Here is a 27,045-nt window from a genome sequence, read left to right as displayed (position 1 = left end):
GTAAAAGCTGGAGTAATGTTGCCAAGTCCGCGTTTTTTCCGCAGGATTGGGCTACTTGTACACTGTTGCCGCAGATAGTTTTTGATGTCCGCGGGTTGAAGCGACCCCAGTAAGGTCATATTTAGCCCCTGAAATGCGAATTTACCAGGGGAAGCCCGACAACAACTGTGTATTGTATCCCCCGAATGGGGGATCCCCTCGAACTACTTGGACTAGTTTTGAGTAGCAATTGAAAAAACCTGGCAACCCTGAGGTGGCTATATCTTCAGTAGTTAAAGTTATTTGAGTTAGATGCCAAGACAACAGTTGTAATTTTCTTTTAAGTCTTTTATCTAATAGTCAATTCAATTTCAGTGTCCCAAAAAAGTTTTAATACTTTTAAATAACAATATAACTGTCTAGGACGATAGAACATAGTGCTTGGGCGTCATAAAGACAATTAAATTTAACAAAATATGCACTTGAATGTGCAACAGATGCCATGCTCAATGGTGTGAATGCCTTGAAGGTCTACTGAGACTTTTATACAACAGACTAGGCCCTATTTTTAGAAAAGGTTTGGGACGTGCGCCAAAGAGGGCATTTATCTAAATGTAATTCCCTATCCTTAATATCTCTACAACAATCATCATGGCTTTGGTCAAAATGAAACTTAAATAAGAGTGCATATTAAAGAAACCATTTACAGTTGGTTTACTTGGCACACAGACTTACGCATTATTTAATCTGTCATTGATAATGCACTTCACAAATGTAATTTTTTGGCTCAGTGCTTCCACACACACACATACACACGCTCCTCCCAAATCAAAACCTTCCTCACGCGGTCTCTCGCGGTATTAGGCGACCAGCCACGGATCCAACATGGCGGAAGGTATGAGAATGGTTTCTTTCTTATTTTTCACGCCCTTTCTGTTTAACACATGCAGCGGTTTACCTTCACACGATGTAATGACCTAATAATGCATGTAATTGATATCAGCACAGTCGGTTGATAATAAATATCGCGTAATTCTGAAACGAACCACGTTATTGCTTAGCTTGTTTTTTCCAGCTAGCTTGTTGCAAGTCAGGTGGTGGGCTGGGCGGTGGTAGTAATAATTTGCCGGGTGATTTGAGCTCTCATGTAAAGAAATATCAGATAAATGCTTTTCTAAAAGATGTATTCAGTTGTCTTTATCGCGGGGCATCCAACGTTATGATTTTAAAAGGGAAATTGTTGATTTTAGAAACACTGTCGTCATGTATACTGATTTTACGCTTGGTTTCCATGTCAGTTCTAGTCAGAATTTCTCCTTTCAGTCTTTAATTCTGCTCTTCGTAATCTTAAATGAGAATTTCACCTCGGTGTACAAATATGTCGGTGTGTTACACTATGTATTTGAAGTACTGGATTATATATCATGACGTTGGTATATGATACCAGTAGAAAAGAGATAAATATATGTATACATCTGCCATGTTGTTTATATGGATATGTTTATATGGATATTTTGCACATATCTTGACTGCTTATATAAGGCGGTTGCAACCGTTACTTTTATCAGCTCATATGTGACATCTCCCTTCTTTATCTTTACACAACATGCTGTAAAATCATATTGAATTTAAACGCCATCTCCTTCAAACTAATTAAGAACGCGTTTAGAATCGGTCATTCTGAAAATTCTGTTTAAAAGACGTGTGTGGCTTCTTATAACAGTCTAGTGCAGTTGTATAGTAATAATGCAACCATGTATTGACGTGAATGTCGGAAGCTATAGCTGGTGATTTTCTGAGTATAGATTACTAAAGCAATTTATTGTATACTAATTACACAATTTCTAGATAATCGAGAATGATTTATTCTTCATCTGAATTCATTGTGTAATTCCTGTGGTCTAACTCATGTAAATGCTTGTTGTAATTTCATTGCATCACAAGGTTTCCTGTCATCTGATTGGCTGATGAGCTTTTTAAATACTTTATGGGACCTATTTGGACACCTCTGAGTTGTTGATTGCTTAGGCTGAAGGCAAATGGCTGACATATTAAACTGAAAACATGTTAATCCTATGCTTACACCACACACAGATTTAATAGGTTGCAATGACTAGGGTGCTTTTCTTTTCACAAAACTTGTAGCTTTCCTACAGTGCATTTGTACTGGGTGCTGCTTGTTGTTTTTAGAAACTTTTGACGATTTTCTTAGATGTCAAATGATAGTATTATTAGACTGGCTTTCTCAGCACCTGAGCTTATGTGGTGCAATGGCAAAGTGTAGACTCAGCATTCTGGAGAGACACAGAGAAATAAATTCAAGGAAAGAGGAAGGAAGCGGGCCATGCTGGAATGTAGGTTAAGCTGTAAAATCCTCTAGTTACAGATCCAAGGCAATTACCACACTGATGATGGCGACTTTAAAGTTATTTTGTGATATGAGTGGAATGAGACAGATCCTGAGGCTGTTTCTAAACTTTTGTGTTTGTTGTTCATGAATTAGATCATGTTGAAAGTGTTTTTACTTCTTAAAATGCAGAAAGACATATCGTTGATCCACTTCTTCCTTGAGCGTTCTTAGGAAGTCTGTCTGTGTCAGCAGTTTTAATGTGAAATATGTGTTTTGTCCCTCTCTCTCTTCTTCGTGGCATTCCCACTTCCCTTTTGCATTACACGTCATGTTTCTTTTCACTTTAACTGTTTGTTCTTATTCATTCACCATTATTTTCTCCTTGTATCTCCTTGTGTTTATTCCTTGTGTTCTACTACTATAATCTGTCCACTTTTTGCTCCTCATCTCTTCATTATTTCCATCATGCCTGCAGAGGAGGTGCAGAAATTGCAGAAGCACCTTGCTCTGCTGAGGCAGGAGTATGTGAAGATGCAGCAGAAGCTGGTGGAGACGGAGAGGCGGTGCTCTGTCTTGGCCGCCCAGGCCTCTCTCCCTGGTTCCACCTCCCAGGCCAGTGACTCCTTTATCAGCCGCCTGCTGGCCATCGTGGCTGACCTTTATCAGCAAGAGCAGTACAGGTGAGCGCTGGATGTGAACTGTCACGTACTGTTAGATGAAGTCGCATTTAACCTCAGAGGCAAAGGAAATAAGAAATAAAAAGATGCACAGCATTAAACGTTTTTATCACTGTTTTGTTTTTTTGCGTTTTGCTATTAGATATTTTTTTGTAACCATGAAACCTTTTTTTTCAGTACTGTGTGAGAAAAGATTGCATTTATAGTAATTAAGTGTATTTATTTTCTTATTTAAATCAGCATTGGTAATAAATGCCGAAAGATGTATAGTAATATGTATATGTATATATACACACTGCCGTTCAAAAGTCTGGGTGTCAGTATGAGTTTTATTATTTTTTTAAAGATGTTTCTTCTGCTCATCTAGGATGCATTTATTTGATAAAAAATACAGAAAAACACTAATATTGTGAAATGTTATTACAATTTAAAATAACGTTTTCTATTTTAATATACTGTAAATATAGTTTTTTCATGTGATGGCAAAGCTTAATTTTCGTCATCTGTTACTCCAGTCTTCAGTGTCACATAATCCTTCAGAAATCATTCTGATATGTTAACAATATGCTGATTTATTATCAGTTTTTTTTTGGAATCTGATACTTTTTTTCAGGATTCTTTGATGAATAAAAAGTTACAAAGAACAGTATATATTCTGTTAATAATCATCGTTTCATACACAATCAGAATCTTAAAGGAACCTGTCAAAATAAAGTTTGTTTTAACTTGAAGAAACTGTGACAGGAATATATTACTTAATGTAATTTTAGTACTACTAAAAATAAAATTATTATTAAAACATTTTAAGGAATGTTTTTTTTTATGGAATGAAAAAAAGTAGTGAAATGGCAATAAATCTTTTTTTTGTTATACAATCAGTTATTCGGATATGCTTAAAATTTAATGAAACCATTAAAATGGATTCCAAAAAATTAATGGAAAACAAAATTTGGTCAAAATGAAACTAAAGATGAGAAAAATAAAATGTGTTTCATAAGGCCTTAAAAATGTCATTTTTGTTCAACTTTGCATAAATTACGATTAAGCTGTGTAAGTTTTATTTGATTAATTGATTTACAGTTTTTGCTGCTTAATATTTTTTTTGGAACCTGTGATGCTGTTTTCTGGATTCTTTGATAAATAAAAAGTTACACAGAACAGTAGTTATTCAAAATAGAAATATTTTCTAACAATGTAAGTCTTTACAGTCACTTTTTTATTAATTTAACACATCTTTACTGAAAAAAAGAGAATATTTACAGACCCCAAACATTTGGACAGTACTGTATATTATTACAAACATTTTTTTTAATAAATAAATGCTGTTCTTTTTATTCATCAAAGAATCCTGAAAAAAGTGTCACAGGTTCCAAATAAATTTAAGCTGTTTCCAACATTGATAATAAATCAGCATATTAGAATGATTTCTGAAGGATCATGTGACACTGAAGACTGGAGTAATAAAATCTGCTGAAAATGTAGCTTTGCATCACAGGAAAAATGATATTTTAAAGTATATTAAAATAGTAAACGATTATTTGAAATTGAATCAATAAATGCAACTTTAATGAGCATAAGAGACTTCTTTAAAAAAACATAAAAAATTTTTCTGATCCCAAACTTTTCAATGGTAGTATATATAGTTTATAGACATTCTCTCTCAATATATAAATTAACGTTTTTTTGTTTTTTTTTGGTTGCAGTAATGAAAATGTGAGGGACATTTATCTTTTCTATTCCTAAAGACAGGCTTTATTATATTATGCAACATATTTTTTAGTTTTTGTGGTGAAATATGACCTAGAAATCTTTGTTCAACTCTTGACAGTTTTTATAATATTCACACAGTTACTGAAATATGTAGGATTGTCTGTGGTTTTGGCTTGATTTTAATTTTTTTTTGGAACCAGTAGGGTAATGAAGTTTCGATTTGCAGTTTCATTTAGCTTCTAAGTACATTAAAGTTGCCTGAAAGCGTTTTATTATGTCTGCTGGGTCTGTGAAGTTAGGATGTTGTATTACAGTTGTATTTCTTTATATTGCACCATGTTCTTACGAGGTTACAGAATGATCCGTCTGAGATTCGAGTCTCAGATCTGACCTCACTGAGACCAATGCATAATACATAAGCTCTAATGCATCAAATGTGGTAGCTGGTGACTGCACATTTCACAGGGATGCTTTGTAAAATCAGTATGACAATATAAATGTTTTTTTTTCTCACAGTGATCTGAAGGTGAAGATTGGAGAGAAGAGGCTCAGTGCTCATAAATTCGTGCTGGCTGCTCGGAGTGAAATCTGGAGCTTGGCCAACCTGGCCTCCACCTCAGAACTGGACCTCTCAGGTAACAACAGCTTCTCTGTTTCCTACAACCTGCGCTTGAAAAGTAGAATGTCTAGATTTTGTTTGTTTTATTCTCCTTATTGTTCTAATGCAAGCAGTGTCAAATCCTTCAAAACTGAAGCTGTTGTTGTATTCTTTCCTGTTCTTCCCCATGTGATTTCCTAGATGCTAAACCAGAGGTTTCCATGGCAATGCTGCGCTGGGCGTACACGGATGATCTGGAGATGAGTGGAGACGATGGCTTCCTCATCGACCTGATGAAGCTGGCCAACCGCTTCCAGCTCCATCTTCTGCGAGAAAGGTGGGAACTTTAGAATAATTTGACTGGATAGATTTATGAGTCATGTTGCATCTATCTTTAAATCTCATTATGATTCACCAGCAAAAGCACCTCTGAGCATGGATTGATGTGAAACACAAAGGCTTTTGGTTATAAATGTTGCACTTGATTAATAAAGCATTTGCATATGCATCACACCATCATTTTTAGTCACTCTGGTCCTTCACTGAGTCATATTCATCTCCCTGAAAGCATGTGCTCTTTTACCCTATTTGCCTGAAAGAGGCTTATAGTTTAACTGGAGAGTTACGGTGATGCCCCCATCATCAAAGTGCCCTTGAGTCAAGTATGTAATCCTCTCCCGTCAGTGGGTATGCTTTAAGTCACATTGGATAAAAGCAGTTGCTAAATGGCAGGCAAACAGCCTATATGCTTTGTGGTTTCATGCAAATGATTAGCTTTTATTCCTGAGTACTGGGACTACAGAACAACTTTGATTCTTTGATCAATTTAGTAACATTATGCATGTTTTATACATTATACATGTCACTTTTGATTGTTTCAGTACATACTTGCTGAATAAATGTATTAATTTCTTAATATAAAGCATAGCGTAGTTTCTGTGACTAGAAACTATTGACTAGTTGCTCTGCTAACTGCTCTGGGAGTCACTTCATGACCATTTTACTGTTTCAGGAAAACCAAAACTATCACCGTATCATATATACAATCAGAAACTTGAACCCGTCAAAAAATTTTGATTTAACTTGAATGACTGTGACAGAATACATTAATGTAATGGTAGTACTACTACTAATAAAACTATTATTAAAACATATTAAGGAATATTTACCAGAAAAATGTAAATACACAACACAATTCATTTGAAAAAATGAAATTGCAAAAATTTTTAAAAAAAAATTATCAAATCAATTATTCAGATATGCTTTTGAGTATTAAAATTTAATGAAACCATTCAGTTGGAATCCATAAAATTATTTGGAAAGTACAGAATTTGGTAAAAATAAAACTAAATGTGAGGAAAAAATAAAATTTATTTTATAGAGCCTTAAAAATGTCAGTTTTGTTGAACAAATAGCTGTTAAGCTGTTAAGTTTCATGATTTCAATTAATTAGGCATGCTTTTTTTTTTTATAAATCACATTTAATTAAAAAAATATAGAGTCTAGTAAAATTAAATAAAAACCAGAGGAAAAAATAAATCCAGAAACTGAATAAAAAATAAAATGGACTTTATAATAAGGGGCTAGGAAACAATTCAGTGTAAATATGCTTTCCATTGGGGTGAAAGAAGTCTGATTTTTCGCTGTTTCACACGAACCGCTGCAGCACGCGCACACACTCTGCTCTGGTCCAGAGACGCAATAGTATGGAGCGGATCATATGCGTAAGTCGGTGACCATAAAACGTATTGGACCCATTCGATTTCTACACAGGATGCTAGCATTTATAGCGATATGGATGAGATTGTGGTTGTCATTTGCTGTCAAATGGAGCTTTACTGAGCTCAATGTCTCTGGTCCAAGCTGTTATATAAGCGAAACACTATTGGCACTGATGGATATGTCCCGCCTTTCAGATATGTCTTCCTGTTTCAGTTGAAATTACATCAACACATAGAATAACACTGCGTGTTTCAAAGCACTTCAGTGGACGTTTAAAGGATTAACAGTGAGCTCTAAACACATATTGTTTTTAAATGCAGATGTGAGAAAGGAGTGATGTCATCAGTGAATGTGAGGAACTGCATCAGGTTCTACCAGACAGCAGAAGAGCTGGATGCCACAACGTTGATGAACTATTGCGGAGAAATCATTGCCAGTCACTGGGTGAGTCAGAAGAGTAGAGTCATCATCCTTGTTGGTTCTATAGATACACACATACTTGACGTTCATTTAATTTTCCAGTAACACACTACAGTTCTAGGCATCATTTAATCAGCATTAATAAAATAAATGTTGATTAATAACCTGACAGATTTACTGTGAAAAATAGCCGTCCTCCATTTCATGCAAGCAGCAGGATCTTGTTGTTCTCCTTGATGTTTGGAGTCTCCTTTATGACTCCTTGTAAATCCCTACAAGGCGTAATGATTGATTCTCAAGGTTATGTTTATGACCGGGATGGTAAAGGAAACATTGTGGTGGGTTTAAAGATGCTCTCCCCACTGGGTAAAACCAAACATGTCGATACGGGCTTAGCAGACCTTGAATAAGACCTTGATATAGACCAGAAGGAGATTTGCATAATTATTAAGTAAAGTCGCCTGCTGTTTTGAGGGAGAAAATCATTGTGGGGTGATTTTTGTTGTTGTTGTTTTGAGAGTATAATAATGTAGAAGGGAGGGTTTCCTAATGAATAAGTGTTTAAATATCTTTAATATTTACGTTTTCTTTATCCTCTCGCACAGGATGATCTTCGGAAAGAGGACTTCAGTACCATGGATGCTCAGCTGCTCTATAAGATGATCAAATCCAAGACCGAGTACCCCCTTCACAAAGCAATTAAAGTTGAACGAGAAGATGTGGTCTTCCTTTATCTAATAGAGATGGACGCCCAGGTAAAAAGCCAGCGCTAAATCAAAAATCTGTTACTGCTATATATACAGCAATTATAAAAATAAATCATACCAGGTGATTCTTGAAACATGATACAAAACATGATATTTGAATAGTCTAGTATAAAATAATTTGTAAATGACTGATTACATTTTGAATTACATGCATAGGTCCAACAAGTTGCGAAATAATTATATAAAATAATTTATATTTATATTTAAATGCTATTTATTATATATATATATATATATATATATATATATATATATATATATTTTTTTTTTTTTTTTTTAAACATACTCATTTGATATTAGTCACATTTCACTTATTTACACTTACATTTTCTGTCTGTCTTTCTCCAGTTGAAAAGAAATTAAGGTTTTTGTGGAAAACATTCCAGGATTTTTCTCAAAATAGTGGACTTCAGTGGTGGACAATGGTTTGAAAGTCCAAATTGCAGTTTCAATGCAGCTTCAAAGGGCTCTACATGATCCAGGCTCTGTGATGCGCATGCGTGTCTTCATGCATTACGTTATTACATTGGAAAGGTCTCATGTGGTTAGTTCTTTGTCTGTGGACTTTGGGTGAAAAAAGGATAGGGTAGGGCAAAAACTCCATCTAATTTTTTTCCTCCAACTTCAAAATCACCTGACATTGTTGTTTTACCTTTTTTATGTAAAGGCCGTTTGACTTTCTTTGCACATTTGCTTTGTAAACACTTAGTTCTTCCGCCTACATCATGTGTGTGTAATTACATAGTGTGTGAAGTTGAGCTAGTGCAAGATAAACATTTGTGGTGCAATTTTTTTTTTTTAAAAGTTTAGAAAATCGTTTTGGTAGATAAGACCCTTATTCCTCAGCTGGGATCGTGTAGAGCCATTTGAAGCTGCACTGAAACAACAATTCGGACCTTCAACCAGTTGATCTCCATTGAAGTCCACTATATGGAGAAAAATGTTTTCCTCAAAAACCTTAATTTCTTTTTGACTGAAGAAAGAAAGACATGAACATCTTGGATGACGTAGGTTTAAGCAAATTATCAAGACATTTTTATTCTGAAGTGAGCTAATTCTTTAAGTTTAGGTATAGAATAGGAGAAAAGGATCTAAATACGGTCATGCAGAATAAGGCGTTAATATGTGCTTCATAAGTGCTATTAAACAGCCGAAATCCTAGTAATATACATGCTAGTTAATTTTGAGAATTAGTCCTTAAAGTGTTACTGTGTTTTTTAAAATTGAATTCCCAAGTTACCAGGAAAGCTGAACGAGCTGGACAATAATGGAGACTTGGCCCTGGATCTGGCTTTGTCCAAGAAGCTTGAGAGCATCGCCACCACACTAGTCAACAACAAGGCAGATGTAGACATGGTGGACCAGAGTGGCTGGAGTCTCCTACACAAAGCCATCCAGAGAGGTGATGAGTGCTTGTATTTGGATAGAGAGAATAACTGAATGTGGCCCTTTTACAAAAAAGCCACCTTCGCTGCTGAAACTTTGGAATCCTTCGAGATTCTTTGAGAATTTTTTTTCTTTTGGTGGTCTAATTACTCTCTCTGTCTTGTGTGTTTCTCACTCTGTCTTTTTAGGAGATGAATTTGCCTCCACTTTTCTGATCCGTCACTCCGCACAGGTGAACGCTGCCACAGTGGGGGCAGTGGAGACGCCTCTGCACCTGGTCTGTTCATTCAGCCCTAAGAAACACAGTGGTGAAGTTATGGCTGGCATGGCCCACATCGCTGAGGCTCTGCTTAAAGCTGGTGCCAACCCAAACATGCAAAACAGCAAAGGAAGGTGAGTAACATTAAGTGTTCCTGCAATAATGACTATGTTTATGGGGGTACAACTTATTCATTGTATTAACTTGGTCATTTTTCTTGTGCAATTCTTAGGACGCCATTACATGAGGCTGTGGTGTCAGGAAATGAACCAGTCTTTAACCAACTGCTGCAATGCAAACAGTAAGCTTAAACAGTTAGTTCATGGAAAAGTATACTACTTGCACTGTTACAGCAGTATTTGAAATATCTGTATGCATGTAATACATAAAACTTGTATTTTAAAATGTACAGATGCAACAGAGTACAGTGTGGGATAGTGTATCCCATGATGCATTATTTGACCTTTCATTGCAATAAAGCAACTGGGCTTTGGAATGCCAAAAGTGATTTTTGATTTTAAAAAATTCATTATTTGACACTGGCGTAACACACTAATTCCTCAACTTCCTGTTTAGATTGGACCTGGAGCTGAAAGACCATGAAGGCAGCACTGCACTGTGGCTGGCTCTGCAGTACATCACTGTGGCCTCTGACCCCTCGGTCAACCCCTTTGAGGATGAAGCTCCTGTTGTGAATGGAACCTCATTCGACGAGAACAGTTTTGCAGCACGTCTCATACAGAGAGGGAGCAATCCTGATGCACCAGACTCCAACGGTAACAGACATCTTGCACTTTATAAAAAGCTTTACTGTGTCCGTTTAGACATTACCCCTTTCACACCTGTTAATCACATCATCTCCTCCTCAGGGAACTGCCTCATGCAGAGAGCAGCTATTGCAGGAAGTGAAGCAGCCGCAATCTTCCTGGCCACACATGGAGCTAAAGTCAATCACACCAACAAATGGGTAAGTCTGTCAGCTTTGATTAGAAATAGACTGCCAGTCGCATGTTTGAACATACATGTCATTCCAAACCCGTAGGACCTTTGTTTATCTTTGGAAGACAAATTAAGATATTTTTGATTAAATCTGAGAGCTCTCTGACTCTGCATGAACAGCAGCAGCTAACACGTTAAAGGCCGATTTCTTTGCGCACAAAAATATTCTCATAGCTTCATAAAATTACGCTTGAACCACTGATGTCACATGGACTATTTTAACGTTGTCTTTACTGCCTTTCTGGGCCTTGAACGTGGTAGTTGCATTGCTGTCTATGCAGGGTTAGAAAGTTCTCTTTTTCTCCATCTGATATTTTATGATCAAATTTTCTTTTTTTTAGGGTGAGACCCCCCCTCCATACAGCTTGCCGCTGTGGCTTGGCAGGGCTGACAGCAGAGTTGCTCCAGCAGGGGGCGAATCCTAACCTCCAGACTGACAGCGCCCTGCCTGACGGAGTCGAGAAAAGCCAAGGAGTCTCCCTGCAGAGTCCACTCCACCTGGCCATCATTCACAACCACCCAGATGTGGTGTCTGTCATACTTGAGCAGAAAGGTGAGAGATGAGAGAGGATGTTTGATTTGAGTGCTGATCTATGCAGCTGTGTCATTTCTTGTCACTCACAGCTTTATTTTTGCTCTGTCTATCAAAGCCAATGCACTACATGCCACCAACAACCTGCAGATCATCCCTGACTTCAGTTTGAAAGACTCAATGGATCAGACCGTTCTGGGTCTCGCACTCTGGACTGGTGGGTTCTGTTTAAAACTGCTCCTGTGAATTCACTGCTTATGCAGATCATTTTAGTTTTTCATGTTTTTTTTTTTCTTATTTACATCATTAGGTATGCACACTATTGCCGCGCAGCTACTTGGTTCTGGAGCAGCCATTAATGACACCATGTCTGATGGACAGACACTACTGCATATGGCCATAAAAAGGCAGGACAGCAAGAGCGCCCTCTTCCTGCTAGAGCACCAGGCCGACATTAACGTCAGGTAATACATCTACCTGTTAGAGCTCTAACAACATTGGTTAACAGACATCCCACAGACATGTTGAGCTGTTTGAGTCCTGCCTGCTGTGTGTCTCAATTCCATCCCTCCACTGTTTCCCCAGAGATAGCCATTACTAAAAGAGCTGACATATACATTAGCTGATAATTCTTGAAAGCAGGCAAACAAACTAGAAATCATGCTTTGTTTCAGGACCCAGGACGGGCAAACAGCTTTACAGTTGGCCATCAGTAACCAGCTTCCTTTAGTAGTAGACGCCATCTGCACGAGAGGAGCAGACATGTCAGTGGTGGATGAGAAGGGTGATCCTCCACTCTGGCTGGCTCTAGAGAACGGTTTGGAGGACATCGCTTCCACATTGGTGAGAACTTTTTTTCCCCATTTACCAGTTTGCATCATTAAAATGCAACTGCTTAACTTTCTATTATTTTTAACTTTGTATATATATTGTTGATCTTTAAATATTTCGGTTCCCAAAGTTTTGTTAAAATAATGCTTATGCATTAACAATGCTTGTTTATGATGAGTTGATTTGTTTTTTGGATTAGGTCAGGCACGGGTGTGATGCAACCTGTTGGAGTTCAGGGCCTGGAGGATGTCAGCAGACTCTTCTCCACAGAGCCATCGATGAGAACAACGAGATCACTGCCTGCTTCCTCATACGCAGGTTTGCAAAACCTCTCCTTATTTTATCTTGCTTTTGAGCCGAATTTGCAGAATTTGATTGGTGGTGCTTCATTAAAAGGATGGTTCATCCAAAAATAAAAATTATGTTGTTAATTATTTACCCTCATGTCATTCCAAACCCATAAGACTTTGGTTCATCAAGAGCGTCTATCGCTCTTAGCCGTTATTTTTGTTTCCTTTTCGCACAAAAAGTATTCTTGTAGCTTCGTAACTTTGAACCACTGATGTCACATGGACTATTTTTACGATGTCCTTACTACCTTTCTGGGCCTTGAATGTGTCAGTTGCATTGCTGTCTATGCAGGGTCAGAAAACTCTCAGATTTCATCAAAGATGAACTAAGGTCTTACAGTTTTGGAATGACATGAGGGTGAGTAATTAATGATAGAATTTTCATTTTTGGTGAACTATTTCTTGAACTTCATTTCTGTAGAGTGCTGCTGGGATGGCATATTTTAGTAGGCCAAAACCCAGAAATGAGTCAGCATTTTAGCACTTCTGGTTCCATTGTCCTAAAGTCAATGAGTTTTTTTTTAAATTCTTCTTTGGTGAAAAGCCTTAGTTGTTTATTACCAAAAAGTTTATTGATTGTTGAAGTCATGTGACTCTGGTATAGTTTGTTTATACTTTAACTTTTTACTTCAGGTAATTGCATTTGGACTTGAGAATCCATCCAAGCTGTTCATTTGTGAAGACTGTCATTATGAACAAAAAATATAAGAATCAAATCTTTGTTGGTCAGCTAACCTATTGGGTTTTTGTCAAGGAAACCAGGGTGATGTTAACTTCCATTTTGTCCTACAAAAATGTCATCACTGCAGTGCTCCATTTAGGCTGAGACTAAGACTGGCCTAATACACAACAGCCTGCTTTCATAGATAGGGCTTTACCTAAGCCAGGATTAGGCCACAGTTCAAATGAGACATTTAAGTAATGTTTATAAACATTCTTTAGGAAAAACATTACTGGTGTGCATCTTGAGACAAAACAAAGGCACTGATATAATATAAAATATTAATATTTTAATCAGTCAATGCAAATTTCTTTCAGTTGAAACAGCTCAGACTTACACTTTAGTCTAGGACTAGGCTTGATGTTAAAAACTTTTATATAAAAGATAGAATTGTTTTTTGTTAAAGAATGTGTTATGTTGGTTAAATTTAATATAATCAATTCCAAATAATCACATGCAGAAATGAATGTAATTGAAAACTGTTTGAACAGACATTTCAAAAAGTGGCCTTTGAAGTAAAATATCATTGATCTCAACATGTGTTTTCAGTGGCTGTGATGTGAACAGCCCGAGAAGGCCTGGTGCTAACGGCGAGGGAGATGAGGAGGCGAGGGATGGTCAGAGCCCACTGCATCTGGCTTCATCCTGGGGTCTGGAGGAGGCGGCGCAGTGCCTTTTGGAGTTTGGAGCCAATGTGAACGCACAGGTTCATACAGATGCATACGTTCACTCTCTTTTTCCTTTAGATGACAGAACGAATTTGACAGGTGCTTTACTCAGAAATGTTCCATGTATGCACAGATAACTACAGTATCCATTTCTCTGTATGCAGGATTCAGAGGGTCGTGCTCCCATCCACGTCGCTATCAGCAACCAGCAAAGCGTCATCATCCAGCTGCTCATCTCCCACCCTGAAATCCGGTTGAATATTCGAGACAGACAAGGCATGACACCATTTGCCTGTGCTATGACCCATAAGAACAATAAAGCTGCCGAAGCCATTCTCAAGAGAGAGCCTGGCGCTGCTGAACAGGTGTGCAGGCCTAATTACGCCCACATACAAAGATGAAATTACTCCACATTGTTTCTATATGCGTGATGTCACAAGCCACTGGATAAATATTTGAGCTCTTTGTCTAGGTGGACAACAAAGGACGCAACTTCCTGCATCTTGCCGTGCAGAACTCAGACATAGAGAGTGTGCTCTTCCTTATTAGCGTACAGGCCAATGTGAACTCCAGAGTGCAGGACAGTGCTAAACTTTCTCCTCTACACCTGGCTGTGCAAGCGGGATCAGAGATCATTGTCAGAAATCTGGTAAAGCAAAGATTGTTTTATTTTATATTATTTTATTTTGCTTCTTATTTCCACCGAAACATATAATTGTTTTCTCTGATGTATGTGTGGATTGAAGCTCTTGGCTGGTGCTAAAGTAAATGAGTTGACCAAGCATCGTCAGACAGCACTGCATCTGGCTGCACAACAGGATCTTTCCACAATCTGCTCTGTCCTGATCGAGAATGGCGTTGATTTCGCTGCAGTAGATGAGAATGGAAACAATGGTAGGTTATTGTGTTAAACTTGCAGTAATAGGCCTCAGTAGTCAGTGTAAATACTAGCACAAAAAGTACATTACTATAATGTTCTTGTAGAAATTAATTCCATTCTATCATTTCTTTATATTTCCTTCTAATAGCACTTCATCTGGCTGTGATGCAGGGGCGTCTGAATAACGTGCGTGCTCTGCTCACCGAGTCCAACATAGATGCAGAGGCCTATAATCTCAGGTTTGAATCTCTCACCCCACACTTTATAGGAGTTTTTTCACCCCAAAATTAAAATTTGCTGAAAATGTACTCATTATCAGGCCATTCAAGATAGGGTTGTTTCTTCTTCAGAATGGATTTGGAGATATTTAGCATTATATCACTTGCTCACCAATGGACAGAGTTCAAACAGCTGATTAAAAACATCACAATAATTCACAAGTAACCATTGCTTCCAGCTAAAACACAGGTCCTCTCTCCATAATGTTGCTTTTTCCAATGAAATGGTCATCTCGTCGGAATCAGGAGAGAAATATGAAGTCGAAAACGGTTCAAAAATAGTTCTGAACAGATATTTGGTGAATTTTGATGTCAGAGGACAACAGAGTTGGACATTTTTACTATAGGAAGCATTATTATGGATTGTGGACTGGTATATTTCGCCAGAAGTCATGGCTTGAAGTTAAAGGGGTCATGAAGAGGCCTTTTTTATTATTTTATACTCTTCTCTGAGGTCTACTTATAATGTTATCAAGATTTTTAAATCAAAAAACATAATTTAGAAGTAATGTGCTATTTTCTGTCCTGATTTCTTAGTTCATGACCCCTTTAAAACACTTTAATGGTTTTGTCAAACACAGCTTTATACTTAATAAGACATTAATTGATGGACTGGAGTGTTGTGGATTGCTTTTGGATTATTGTGATGCTTGTATCAGCTGTTTGAACTCTAATTCTGATGGCACCCATTTACTGTAGAGGATCCATTAGTGAGCAAGTGATGTAATACTAAATTTCTTAATATCTGTTCTGACCTTTTGTGAGAACTATTCCCTGTATATTTAAAAATGTGCAGTATTTATTGAGATTGACATAGATTTTCCCTATGTTCTTTTTTCTAGAGGTCAATCTCCCATGCACGTCCTTGGCCAGTATGGGAAGGAGAACGCAGCAGCCATCTTTGAGCTGTTTTTGGAATGTATGCCTGAATATCCCCTGGATAAACCCGACAATGAGGGAAACACAGGTTGGTGAAGTACAAAAGTTTGAGTATACTGAATGTGCATTTTTAAATAGATCATTTTCCATAATAATAGCTAGGGATGTGCCCGAAAGGAAATGATGTGTACTCCTGAACCCCTAAAAAGAATAAATATGAGGTGGGAGGAAAAAATATATTTCAATTCTTTCTCACACAGTTATATTGTTGAGTAATTGGACTGTATCCACTTTATTCTCCAACACAGAAGTAAGCCTATGAGCGAAGAACACAATATGCTATAAACCGTAAAACTGTTTGCACTACAAGCCAGTGTGTTTATAATTAAGATAATACATTAAAATAATATAGTAAGACACACCAGTTTGCAATATCAAGCAGCAAAATGAGCTGTTTTGTACGGCTTAAAATAGCTGGACGCGGATGAGACTGAAAGACATAAAATTTACAAATGGTCACGCCTACTCTTACAATAAAAATAAGGTGCCACTATTAATATACGGGACATTGAAATCGTTTTTGAATGTGCACTCGCTTTTTACTTTCACTTTCGAGATTCGCAGTCACACATACTCTGTGTATACTATGGAGTGGCAGTACTTACCACACATTTTACAAGATTAGATGTTTGTCAGTGGTGGATTTGCAAATCAATCGCCATTGTCCTATCAGTAATCTCTTCCGACAGTGTTTATGTGGTAAGTTAAATTTTATGTACTGTAATGTAACAGGCAACCGCTAGCCAGCGGCTAACCATGTACCTTTTCAAATATGGATTCACTATTTGTGCACACCTCTAATAATAGCAGTCATGCCATTTTAGTTTATGCCGTTTTTAGATCAGTGATAGTGGATGTTTTCTCTGTACAGTGCTTCTGCTGGCATATATGAAAGGAAACGCTAACCTGTGTCGTGCCATTGTGAGGGCTGGAGCCCGACTTGGCGTCAATAACAACCAGGGCATCAACATCTTCAATTATCAAGTTGCCACTAAGCAGCTTCTGTTCCGTCTACTAGGTGAGTGATACAAGTTTACTGTTTCAAAGACATTTACAATGATGACAGTAGCTATATCTAACTAGTCATATGTGTCACATTTGAACGGTTCAGATATGCTGTCCAAAGAGCCCCCATGGTGTGATGGTTCAAACTGCTATGAATGTATGACCAAATTTGGAGTCACCACCAGGAAACATCACTGGTATGTAATCAACAGAAAGTGTTAAGTCTGAGCTGAATTATAACTCTTCACACCTCCATTTATGATGACGTTCAGTTTTGTCATCCTCCCTCATCCTGCCACCTAATAACTCATTCTTTGTTTTTTCTCTCTCTCTTAGCCGCCATTGTGGGCGTCTGCTCTGCCATAAGTGCTCTATAAAAGAGATCCCCATCATCAAATTTGACCTGAACAAACCTGTGCGCGTATGCGACATCTGCTTTGATGTGCTGACATTGGGCGGCGTGTCCTAACACACTGGAGAAACATGAAGGACGGGCACCAGCTGTGCTGAGCATGAAACCACAGGCTGGGCCTAGAAGGATGAAGAAAAGGAGTAAGACACAAAGACAGGAAGAGCCCTTGAACAAAACCATTCCATTCTTGTCAAAGGACAAAATACAACCATAACAATCTGTGTTTGTTCTAGCAGTACATTTTAGAACCAAACTTATGTGTCGAGGATCCAGATTAAAACTAGTGGAATGCTGATGCAAATGAAAACTGTAGTTCAGCTTTTGGCAGAAACCAAGTGTGATAGGAGAATGACAACTGTTATTTACTACTAAAAAAAGAACCATAGGGGTTTTTTTTACAGGGCTAATGTGCTATATGGACACTCTATGATTATTATTAGCATTTCATTTTTCATAAGAATGACAAGTCTATACATGATTCAACGAGCAATCATGCCGTACTCGAATTGACTTTTTTTTTTTACAGATTGATCAACCCCAGTTTAAAAGAGATGCAGCGTCTTGTGAACATTTCAAGTTTGTTTAGGTGTTGAATGCTGCTGGATATGACTGGATGTGTGAAAGGTAGCCATGTTTGAGTAGTGTAAAGCCTTAATCATACCATGCAGGGTCTTTCAGTTGTTGTATTGAGGTTTTAAACACATTTTAACCTCTCTGGAAGGAAATTTCAAATCAAACACTAAAAGAGAGAGATGGAGAAATATTCCTTGCTATGTTAATGTTATGTTATTAGTAACATGATCACTTAATCATTTATTAATCTGCATACTCAGTGGACTTTATTTTAACCGATACATTAGTTTACGTCATACTAAAAATTGAGAAACACTTCAGATGTGGTAGTGTTCTGAATTGTTTCTTGTGATTCTATTAAGCCAGACAGGTGCAGAAATACAAGTGCAGAATTTGATATGCTTCCTATGCATATGCATGACATCATTTGTAGCCCGTTGTTAGTCATCATTGCATCATAATCACACTTTATTCATTTCTGATCACCAAAGGATACATTCCAGTTAACGTTTGCCCTGCAGGCTAGCGGTGGGGGAGCTGCTCGCTTAGTTGTTGTTTTCAAAAGTCTTCTTGGTGGCGTAACGCGTCATTTAATGTTGACTTATCATATTTTAAATGCTTTTTCCATGTCCATGCTTAACAGGTGCACTTTATCAAAGTTTTTTTTTTTTTTACTTTTCTGATCATATTTCAAAGGAGATTGAGTTTTTGGTTTGTTTGTTGGGGGGGAGGGCCAAGTCCACAGTCTGTTATTGGTATTGTTAAATTGTACAGATAAATGTATGATATTTTTGACCACTACAACTGTTTTGTACTTAATGCAGGTTGTGCTTTTTTGTCTATGTGACAAACCTACAATTTGGCCTCTGTTTAATCTTTCTGCACATTGTATGGTATCTGTATGCTCAGATATTTAGCTTGTCGCCGCCTCTAGTATCCTTTTCAAGAAAGGGAGGACAACTTTACATAAAGGACAATTGAAAAAAAGTCTATAAAATTGTCTTTTATTTAACAATCTTGATTCTTAATAAGTATATAAGTATAGTGTTTTCACAATGCGTCATTAGTCGTCTATATTGGCAGCACGGAATGTAAACAATGCCACTGAACCGAACGAGAAACACATATTTAGCTGATAATTGCTGCTGGAAATGATCAATTTTTGTCATGTTTTGGGCTGTACTGATCGGTCAGACCAGGAAAAACATTTGGAGTACTATAAACTGCTAAAACGTATAACAAATCAAGGAGAAGAGTGCAAAAAAACTGTGGTTGGCCAAACTGAACCAGGGCAAGAATCTTAACATTTGTGTTTGTTCTTATCATTTATGGTCAGGTAGGTGAAATATTAAGCTAATATCTTAATTAATACTGCTCATACGTATCTTTACCACCTATTAACTTTAGTTTGTCAAAATATTGTGCCATTTCCTGTTTACTAAGTCCTTCCCTATATGATTTAGTAGCTTCCACACATTTTTTCCATGGTTTAGACAGCATAAATGAGCAGAACAATGTATTCAGCAGTACATTAACCATACAATCTGTGCTGTTGTTTACATCCGAGTATCTCCAATATGGCCACGCATCTAGGTAGCTGACCAAATTGTGACATAAGCGCAAACGCTCTATACTTGGCCACAAACTGCAATGAAATTTGAAGTGAAAAACAAAATCAGAGGCAATTAAATTAGAAACACAAATACAAATAAAGAGCAGGAACGTGCTTTCTATAATAAACCCATCAAAAAACACTTTGTCACACTGAAGAAAATGGTAGAGAGTCCTTGAAATCCAAATGAAATGAAATGAAATACAGCGATTCTTATAGCGTTGTGAAGACTTGTAGCTCAGTCTTTAGTGATACGGCAGGACTCTGCATGAGGAGCACAGTCTTTGTACTCTCTGAGGTTTCGGTTCTCTGCGTGAACAGGATCTGATAGTCGGATGCACACACATCGAGAATGGCCAGACCCAGGGGAGAAGAGCATTCTGGGTACTCCAACCCAGTCCCTCTGAATGCCACCACTTTAAAAAAAAATAAAAATGAAACTTGTTACACATTTCTCCAGGAAATATGTATATCAAATGTTGTGCAGTGCATTGATAGATTAAAAAGTAAAATGATCACCTCATTGTAGAACACCATACCCGTCCCCCACTGGCTTCGCTCCACTCCGAGTTACAGGCTGGGTACAGTTGCATCTCACTCTGAGCCTGGGCCTTTTTCTTCAACCCCTCAGACAAGAAAGCCTCAACATGTAACAAAGCGTCAGTGGGCTGCCCGGTTTCTGTGTAGAATCGGCCTATCAGTTTACCTGCAGCGCACGGGCCATAAAGACAGAGACCGTTCAGGGACAGTTCACCCTAAAGTGAAAAATTTGCTTAACTACTCATTACAATTTTCGTTTGTGGATGAAATGTCTAATATAATATGATATGATTTATATGCATAAAGACAATTTACAACAATTATTACAAGATAAATGAACTAAAATGCATGATTACAATTCTTACAAGCTATTTAAATTCAAATACACCTTTCCTGAAAATAAAATTTCTTTCTAATTTGTTTATGAATGTAAAGTTCTACAAGAAATAGAAATAAAACAGTTAGACACTCACTGAATGTCATTTGGTACCCACCTACTGGAGTGTAGTCCTTCTGATAAAATGACAGCCAGTCATAAAGAGCCACAATCTGTGAGTCAGTGAAATCCGAGACGTCGCTAGTCAAGCCAGCCTCTGTGAAATCGCCTGTAATGAACGCCCTTGATGCGTCTTTCCCTGCAGAAACCACACGCAAATTTTAGCATCACTCCAACTCTGGCCTGTAAATCTCATGATGAACTAACCTGTAAAGAAATGATAACCGCCGCCAGGGCCGTAATGTTTCCGCCCCTTTTCGACGTCAAACACCTGTCCTAAAATCGCCAGGTACAGTCCTTTACTGTTCTTTTCTCCGTTGTATAAAGAAAGCTCATCTTCGGTCAGCATGCGACCCGGTGCAGAAGCGGGCACATCACTGACCTGCAGCTGCAGCCACGACTCTAGTACATTCACAACGTTGCCGTAGATCGGGAATGTGAGCCACTCCGGGACAGTCCATACGGCCAGGACCATTGAAATAAGAGCTACTAAATATTTCAGCATTGTGCATACAGTGTATAAAGACGAGGACGAAATGTCAAGCAGTCAGCATTTAAAATAAGAAGCAACGGCATTCCGTACCGAACAACACATCGGTATTATCAATATCACATTTGTCGACATGTTTCCGGGTATGGAATTGCGCATGCGCAAATATATATGTTTTTTAATTTATTTTTTTTATAAATATGGAGCTGAAAGGAGATTTTATTTTATTAAATCTCCTTTTTATTTATTACAACAACATTTAACACTATAGATAACAACCGAGACAAAAAAGTGTACTAAAATATACACAAAGACAATTTTCAAAATAATGTAACTTTTTAGCTACACAGAACTCGAATGAATATGATTTGGCTCCTGATGGCCTTTTAATGAAAAAGTCTATAAACCTGTCAAAGTATGGCCTGGTTACTCATAATAAGACTATTAAATTCTATTAGTAAATGTATAAGGTACACCTTAAAATTATTTCATTTTTATTTGCCAGAGGAAATTTCAAGTGTTTGAAATAAAGAATCTTTTTTTTATTTAGTGCCACAAGAACAAGAGGTACATAGTCACATTTTTAACAACAAAAGTTGCCAGAAAACAAAGTTTCAGTTTTCAAAATTTCAATGTTTTTTTTTTTTTATTACTTGTTTACAGATTTGATTATTTGTTGTTTTCAGTTTATTACAAAAGGTTTATGTAAAATTATAAGGTTTATGTATAATTTTACCTTTCATAATTTTAGAAAAGGTAAGAAATTTGGTTTTCAGAGCACTTCCTAATAAAAGAAGCAACTGCAATGTATTGTCAATGTCATTGTATTATTCTTTATAATCCAAAATGCCATTCTGAAAAAAAAAAAAAAATATATATATATATATATATATATATGTATATGTATATATGTATATATATATATATATATCACACACCCCAGTTTTCTTTTAATATACACTACCAGTCAAAAGTTTTTGAAGAATAAGATTTTTATATATATATATATATATATATATATATATATATAATTTTAATATTAAAATAACTCTTCTGCTCACCAAGCCTGCATTTATTTGAACTAAAAATACAGCAAAAGCACCAATATTGTGAAATATTTTTACTATTCAAAATAACTGCTTTCTATTTGAATATATTTTAAAATGTCATTTATTCCTGTGATCAAAGTTACATTTTCAGCATCATTGCTCCAGTCTTCAGTGTCACAGAAATCATTCTAATATGCTGATTTGCTGTTCAAGAAACATTTATTATTATTATCAATATTTAAAACAACTGAGTAAATTTCAGAATTCTTTGATGAATAGAAAGACCCAAAGATCAGTATTTATCTGAAATAAAAAGCTTTTGTAACATTATGCACTACACTATTCAAAAGCTTGAAGTCAGTATTTTTTAATATAGAAAATATTATTATTTACAGAAATTAATACTTTTATTTAGCAAGGTGATGATAAAGACATTTATAATGTTACAAAAGATTTACTGGACATCAGCTTCTAATATAAGCATTTATTTATTTATTTACTTGTTTATTTATTTCATGTCCAACATCAAAATATTACATAAAAACATATAATTCACAACAATGCGAATACTGGAGTAATACGCTAGGGGGCGTGTTTACAGCGTAGCGTGCGTCGCTGAGCTCACGGAAGGGACCAAAGTTTTTTGCTGACAAACATGACGTCAGCTGGCGGAGCCCGTCAATGCGGTAGTGACAGCGGAGGAACGCACTGACTGGAAAAGCACCCTGGACCAATCAATCCTGACACTAAAACTTAGCTCGAAACCTGGGCTGAAGGCGATCGGAAGAGAGCCCGAGGCCGCAGAACACCATGGGGAACGCGGAGGGAGGCTGTGGCGCTGGGAGCGGCGACGAGGAGGACGTAGAAACGGAGAGTCCCGTGTTCGCTGAGGGCAGCCCGGCCTCTGCGGCCACGGGCAACAGGGCCGGTAGCGGAGGTGGTGGAGGTGGCGGCGGCAGTGGTGGAGGTGGTGGCGCAGGAGGAGCAGCAGCGGCAGGCTCAGGTCCGGGGAGAAGCGGAAGGGGCACGGCGAACCCGCCGGCCCCGAGCTATGGACTCCCCACTCCTGAAGCTCTGCTGGAGCAGGTGAAGCTGCGAGAGGCAGCGGCCCGTATGAGCGACTCGTGGGTCGCCATTTCGGAGTCGGTGCTGGCGCGCAACGAGAGCGCTCTGGTCCGCTGGCTGGAGGAGCGGCTGGGCCGCGGAGAGGAGTCTGTCACACTGGAGCAGTTCTGTGAAATGCTGGAGAGCAGAGACGCGCCCAGAGATGAGTGCGAGGAGGTGATGATACATGTCACTCAAATGAGCAATCACCTGCTCTAGCCTAGTGGTTCGTGCCACGTCTCGGCTGGCAACTAAGAGTTTGTTGGTTGAAGACCAAAGAAGGGAGAATAATAAATAGTACACTTTAGCAAAACGTCACTGTCACCTAAATGACTAATTAGTAAATAAGCAGTATTTATCTGTGTCAAACAGCTCAGAGTTGTGTAATTGACCACATAGCTTGCTCTCTACTCTGAATGGTTATATTGTGTAATCTCTATCTTCGTATCACACATTTGATAAAGGCTGTATATTGACTGTCCCACCTAGTTAACTTCCAATCTTGACAGCATTTCAGCACATCATGGGACTGTCTAATTAGATTTGCTTTGTCTTTTTTTGATCGGTAGCTATATTGTTTGATTACACTGATTAATTTCGACCAGAGTAAAGTAGTCAGACTCATCTAGTGCCAGTATAGAATAGGTCTTGCTGTGCTGTGGTTCTTATCAATACAAAGATTATAAATACTTTAGCAAATAAAATTTCCCAATATCATATCTATCTTTTGACACAGATTTCTACAGTTGAGGTTCTGCTTATTGATTGCAGATCTGTGTAAGCAAACTAAATGTTTCTCTATATATTTTACCTATATGGTTTGTCAGTAAATAGTCAGAAACTCGGCTGTAGAAATCTGTTTTAGAAGTTAGATTTGTGATTGACATTTAATTTTTGTTAAAGCTATTTATACATATATAATCACAGGGATAATGTCCCCACTCCCCCCAACAGTGATTAAATTTAAAGCCTATCCTGGAGCAAATGATATTGGATGAATGTGACCCTGGGCCACGAAGCCAGTCATAAGGGTCATTTTTTCTGACAGTGAGATTTATATGTCATCTGAAAGCTGAACAAAGCTTTCTATTGATGTATGGCTTGTTAGGATAGGACAGTATTTGGTTGAGATACAACTGTTTGAAAATTTGGAGTGTGAGGGTGCAAACAATCAAAAGATTGAGAAAATCACCCTTAGAGTTGTCCAAATGAAGTTCTTAGCAATGCATATTACTAATCAAAAATTAAGTTTTAATACATTTACGGTAGGAAATTGACAAAATATCTTCATGGAACATGATCTTTGCTTAATACACTAATGATTTTTAGTATAAAAGAAAAATCGATAATTTTGACCCATACTATGTATCGTTGGCTATTTCTACAAATGCACACATGCTACTTCTGATTAGTTTTGTGGTCCAGGCTCACAAATGAGTTTTTTTTTTAAGGATTGGCTGACCGCACACTTTCAGAACCCTGACAAAAGTAAAATAGTTCAGTCATGTTACTGTGATTGTATCCATTGTTAATAGTGTGGTACTTTCAAGAATAAATCTTGTTGCTGATTGATAACTTTATTCATGTACCATCTTATTAACATGGTTTTTAAAAAAACATTATTGTACTATTTTACTACTATTTTGTTAGTGTGGTGCTTTCTGGAAGCACCTATACTGATTTAAACATGACTCGCTTTCATTTGCTTTACAAATGATTCACATGCTGAGTCAAGTGTGTTTAGGTAGGTAAAATGGACAGGTGCTTTGAGAGAACTAGAGAGACCAGTTGTCCTCCTTTTGTTTTCTGTTTGCTTTCTCTTTTGTGTGATTCCTCAACCTAATATAATAGAAAAAAAAAAAATCCTCTCTTCCATTTGTGCTCTTTAGGCCTTCGGTCAATTTGATGCTGAGGGTGATGGGATTGTTGATGTGGAGAACATGCTCATGGCACTGAAAAACTCCAATGGAGCCAACCTGCAGGGAGAACTCAGTCATGTGATCAGGCAGCTTCAGGCGTGCTCTTTGACTCCAGGTGGGGAAGCAGACATGAACGTGCTTATTTATTTGAATGCAATGGCAACGGGAGCTCAAATGTCCAAAGCTGACCATGCTGAGTGACTATGCAAATGATTTTCAATGTTTGACCCAGTCGTTGTCCTGTTTTACCCTTCATGCTCATCCAGGATTTGTGGATATCTTCTCCAAGTCCAAGGACCGTCTCAAAGCACATGCCTCCAAAATACTGAAATTCTTGCACCGGAATCGCATACCCAGCAGCGCCATCCCCTTCCCTGTGCTGGAAGGCTATAACAGCATCTGCACCATGAGGTCATCCGTAGTGCAAGACTTCTTGGATTATCTGTTACAGAAGGAGAAAGGTAAATGGCAGAGTGGTAACAACAATTATTATATAGTTCTGTGGTGATGAAATATTTTTCACCCTGGAACCATTTGCTAGTTATAGGGCTTACTCCTGCAGCACTCTATTGGAAAGATTATTATTAATTTAGCTATTTCTATTTTGTGTTGCTAGAGCTGCAGTGGATAAAATGTGAGAACAACATCTCCTTTGCTCTTCATCTTCTTATTCTGCTGACTCTTTCCTCTCAGATCTAGACATCCAGTACAGAGCGGAGCTCAATCATGACCCAGATGTAGATAAGGTTAAAGTGGTCACCCAGTGCTACAGCTTCATTGAAGCTTCGTCCAATAGTGCAGATATCAACAAGCTGACCAATGGTGAGACGGTGTCTTTCTGGCAGTCTGACGGTAGCGCTCGCTCACACTGGATAAGGTAAGTTGTCCATTTCACTGGAGTGGAATTAAATTCTAGCCGATGATGTAACACATTCCATTACCTTCGCTAAATAAGTAGTTAAATATTACCACTTTCTCTGACTCACTTTCACAGGTTAAAATTGAAGCCAGACATAGTTTTGAGACGGCTAGCCATTGCAGTAGCGTCTAATGACCACAGCTACATGCCACAGCTGGTATCTATAGCTGTAGGAAAGAACCGGAGATCCCTGCAGGAGATCAGAGATGTGAGGATCCCCAGTAACGTCACGGGTTATGTACCGCTACTGGATAACGCCAACATCAGCCATCCTTGTGAGCATACACTTGTATAGCAAAATCCTCTGTTCAAAAGTTTGGGGTGGAAGAAAGTCTCTTACTTTAATATACCTCAATATCACCCTTTCAGAATCTGCAAAATGTTAATTATTTTACCAAAATAAGAGGGATCATACAAAACACATGTTGTTGTTTATTTAGTAGTGACCTGAATAAGATATTTCACATAAAAAAAAAACATTTACATATAGTCCACAAGAGAAAATAGTACATTAAAATTACCCCAAATTGTCCAAAAGTTTATATATGCTTGATTCTTAATACTGTGTTGTTACCTGAATGATCCACAGCTGTGTTTTATTGTTTAGTGACCGTTGTTCATGAGTCCCTTGTTTGTCCTGAACAGTTAAACTGCCCACTGTTCTTCAGAAAAATCCTTCAGGCCCCACAAATTATTTGTTTTCCAATTTTTTGGCATTTTGTGTATTTGAACCCTTTCTAACAACGACTGTATGATTTTGAGATCCATCTTTTCACACTGAGGACAACTGAGGGACTCATACGCAACTATTACAGAAGGTTCAAACGCTCACTGATGCTTCAGAAGAAAACACGATGCAT

The 27,045-nt window shown here is 37.7% G+C and overlaps 3 protein-coding genes across 4 annotated transcripts in view; 2 read left to right on the top strand and 1 right to left on the bottom strand.

Moving 5' to 3' along the window:
• Nucleotides 1–674: 674 nt before the first annotated feature.
• On the top strand, nt 675–18,415 carry ankfy1 (ankyrin repeat and FYVE domain containing 1). Its single transcript, XM_051109433.1, is given in 26 exon segments — nt 675–874; nt 2,805–3,009; nt 5,233–5,351; nt 5,516–5,651; nt 7,357–7,480; nt 8,062–8,211; nt 9,460–9,625; nt 9,798–10,002; nt 10,101–10,169; nt 10,445–10,644; nt 10,738–10,835; nt 11,209–11,217; nt 11,219–11,420; nt 11,518–11,616; nt 11,710–11,863; nt 12,074–12,242; nt 12,430–12,548; nt 13,851–14,007; nt 14,134–14,334; nt 14,442–14,618; nt 14,716–14,863; nt 14,998–15,088; nt 15,970–16,094; nt 16,938–17,084; nt 17,178–17,268; nt 17,408–18,415. Coding segments are annotated over 26 exon segments (3,504 nt in total). The 5' UTR covers nt 675–864; the 3' UTR covers nt 17,541–18,415.
• Nucleotides 18,416–18,779: 364 nt separating this feature from the next.
• Nucleotides 18,780–21,340, bottom strand: LOC127165116 (neuferricin). Its single transcript, XM_051109438.1, has 4 exons — nt 20,912–21,340; nt 20,703–20,843; nt 20,188–20,374; nt 18,780–20,084 (listed from the first exon to the last, which is right to left on the bottom strand). The coding sequence occupies exons 1-4, from the start codon at nt 21,207–21,209 to the stop codon at nt 19,907–19,909; spliced, it is 804 nt and encodes a 267-aa protein (XP_050965395.1). The 5' UTR covers nt 21,210–21,340; the 3' UTR covers nt 18,780–19,906.
• A 1,420-nt stretch (nt 21,341–22,760) lies between these two features.
• zzef1 (zinc finger, ZZ-type with EF hand domain 1) overlaps nt 22,761–27,045 on the top strand; it is a 47,180-nt gene continuing 42,895 nt past the window's right edge. For both annotated transcript variants that reach the window (XM_051109432.1, XM_051109431.1), the window contains exons 1-5: nt 22,761–23,524; nt 25,237–25,381; nt 25,533–25,727; nt 25,960–26,143; nt 26,261–26,460. In XM_051109432.1, coding sequence (XP_050965389.1) covers nt 23,054–23,524; nt 25,237–25,381; nt 25,533–25,727; nt 25,960–26,143; nt 26,261–26,460 — 1,195 coding nt within the window. In that variant the 5' untranslated portion in view covers nt 22,761–23,053. The remainder of the gene's footprint in view (nt 23,525–25,236; nt 25,382–25,532; nt 25,728–25,959; nt 26,144–26,260; nt 26,461–27,045) is intronic.

Source organism: Labeo rohita, chromosome 5 (assembly GCF_022985175.1).
Source record: "Labeo rohita strain BAU-BD-2019 chromosome 5, IGBB_LRoh.1.0, whole genome shotgun sequence".
NCBI lineage: Eukaryota > Metazoa > Chordata > Actinopteri > Cypriniformes > Cyprinidae > Labeo > Labeo rohita.
This window is presented reverse-complemented; position numbering and strand designations above follow the sequence as displayed.

Coding starts and splice junctions, on each gene's coding strand:
- LOC127165116 (XM_051109438.1), bottom strand. CDS start 21,209: ATGCTGAAATATTTAGTAGCTCTTATTTCAATGGTCCTGGCCGTATGG. Junction 20,844..20,911: donor CGGTTATCATTTCTTTACAG/GTTAGTTCATCA, acceptor TGGTTTCTGCAG/GGAAAGACGCATCAAGGGCG. Junction 20,085..20,187: donor GTATGGTGTTCTACAATGAG/GTGATCATTTTA, acceptor TTTTTTTTAAAG/TGGTGGCATTCAGAGGGACT.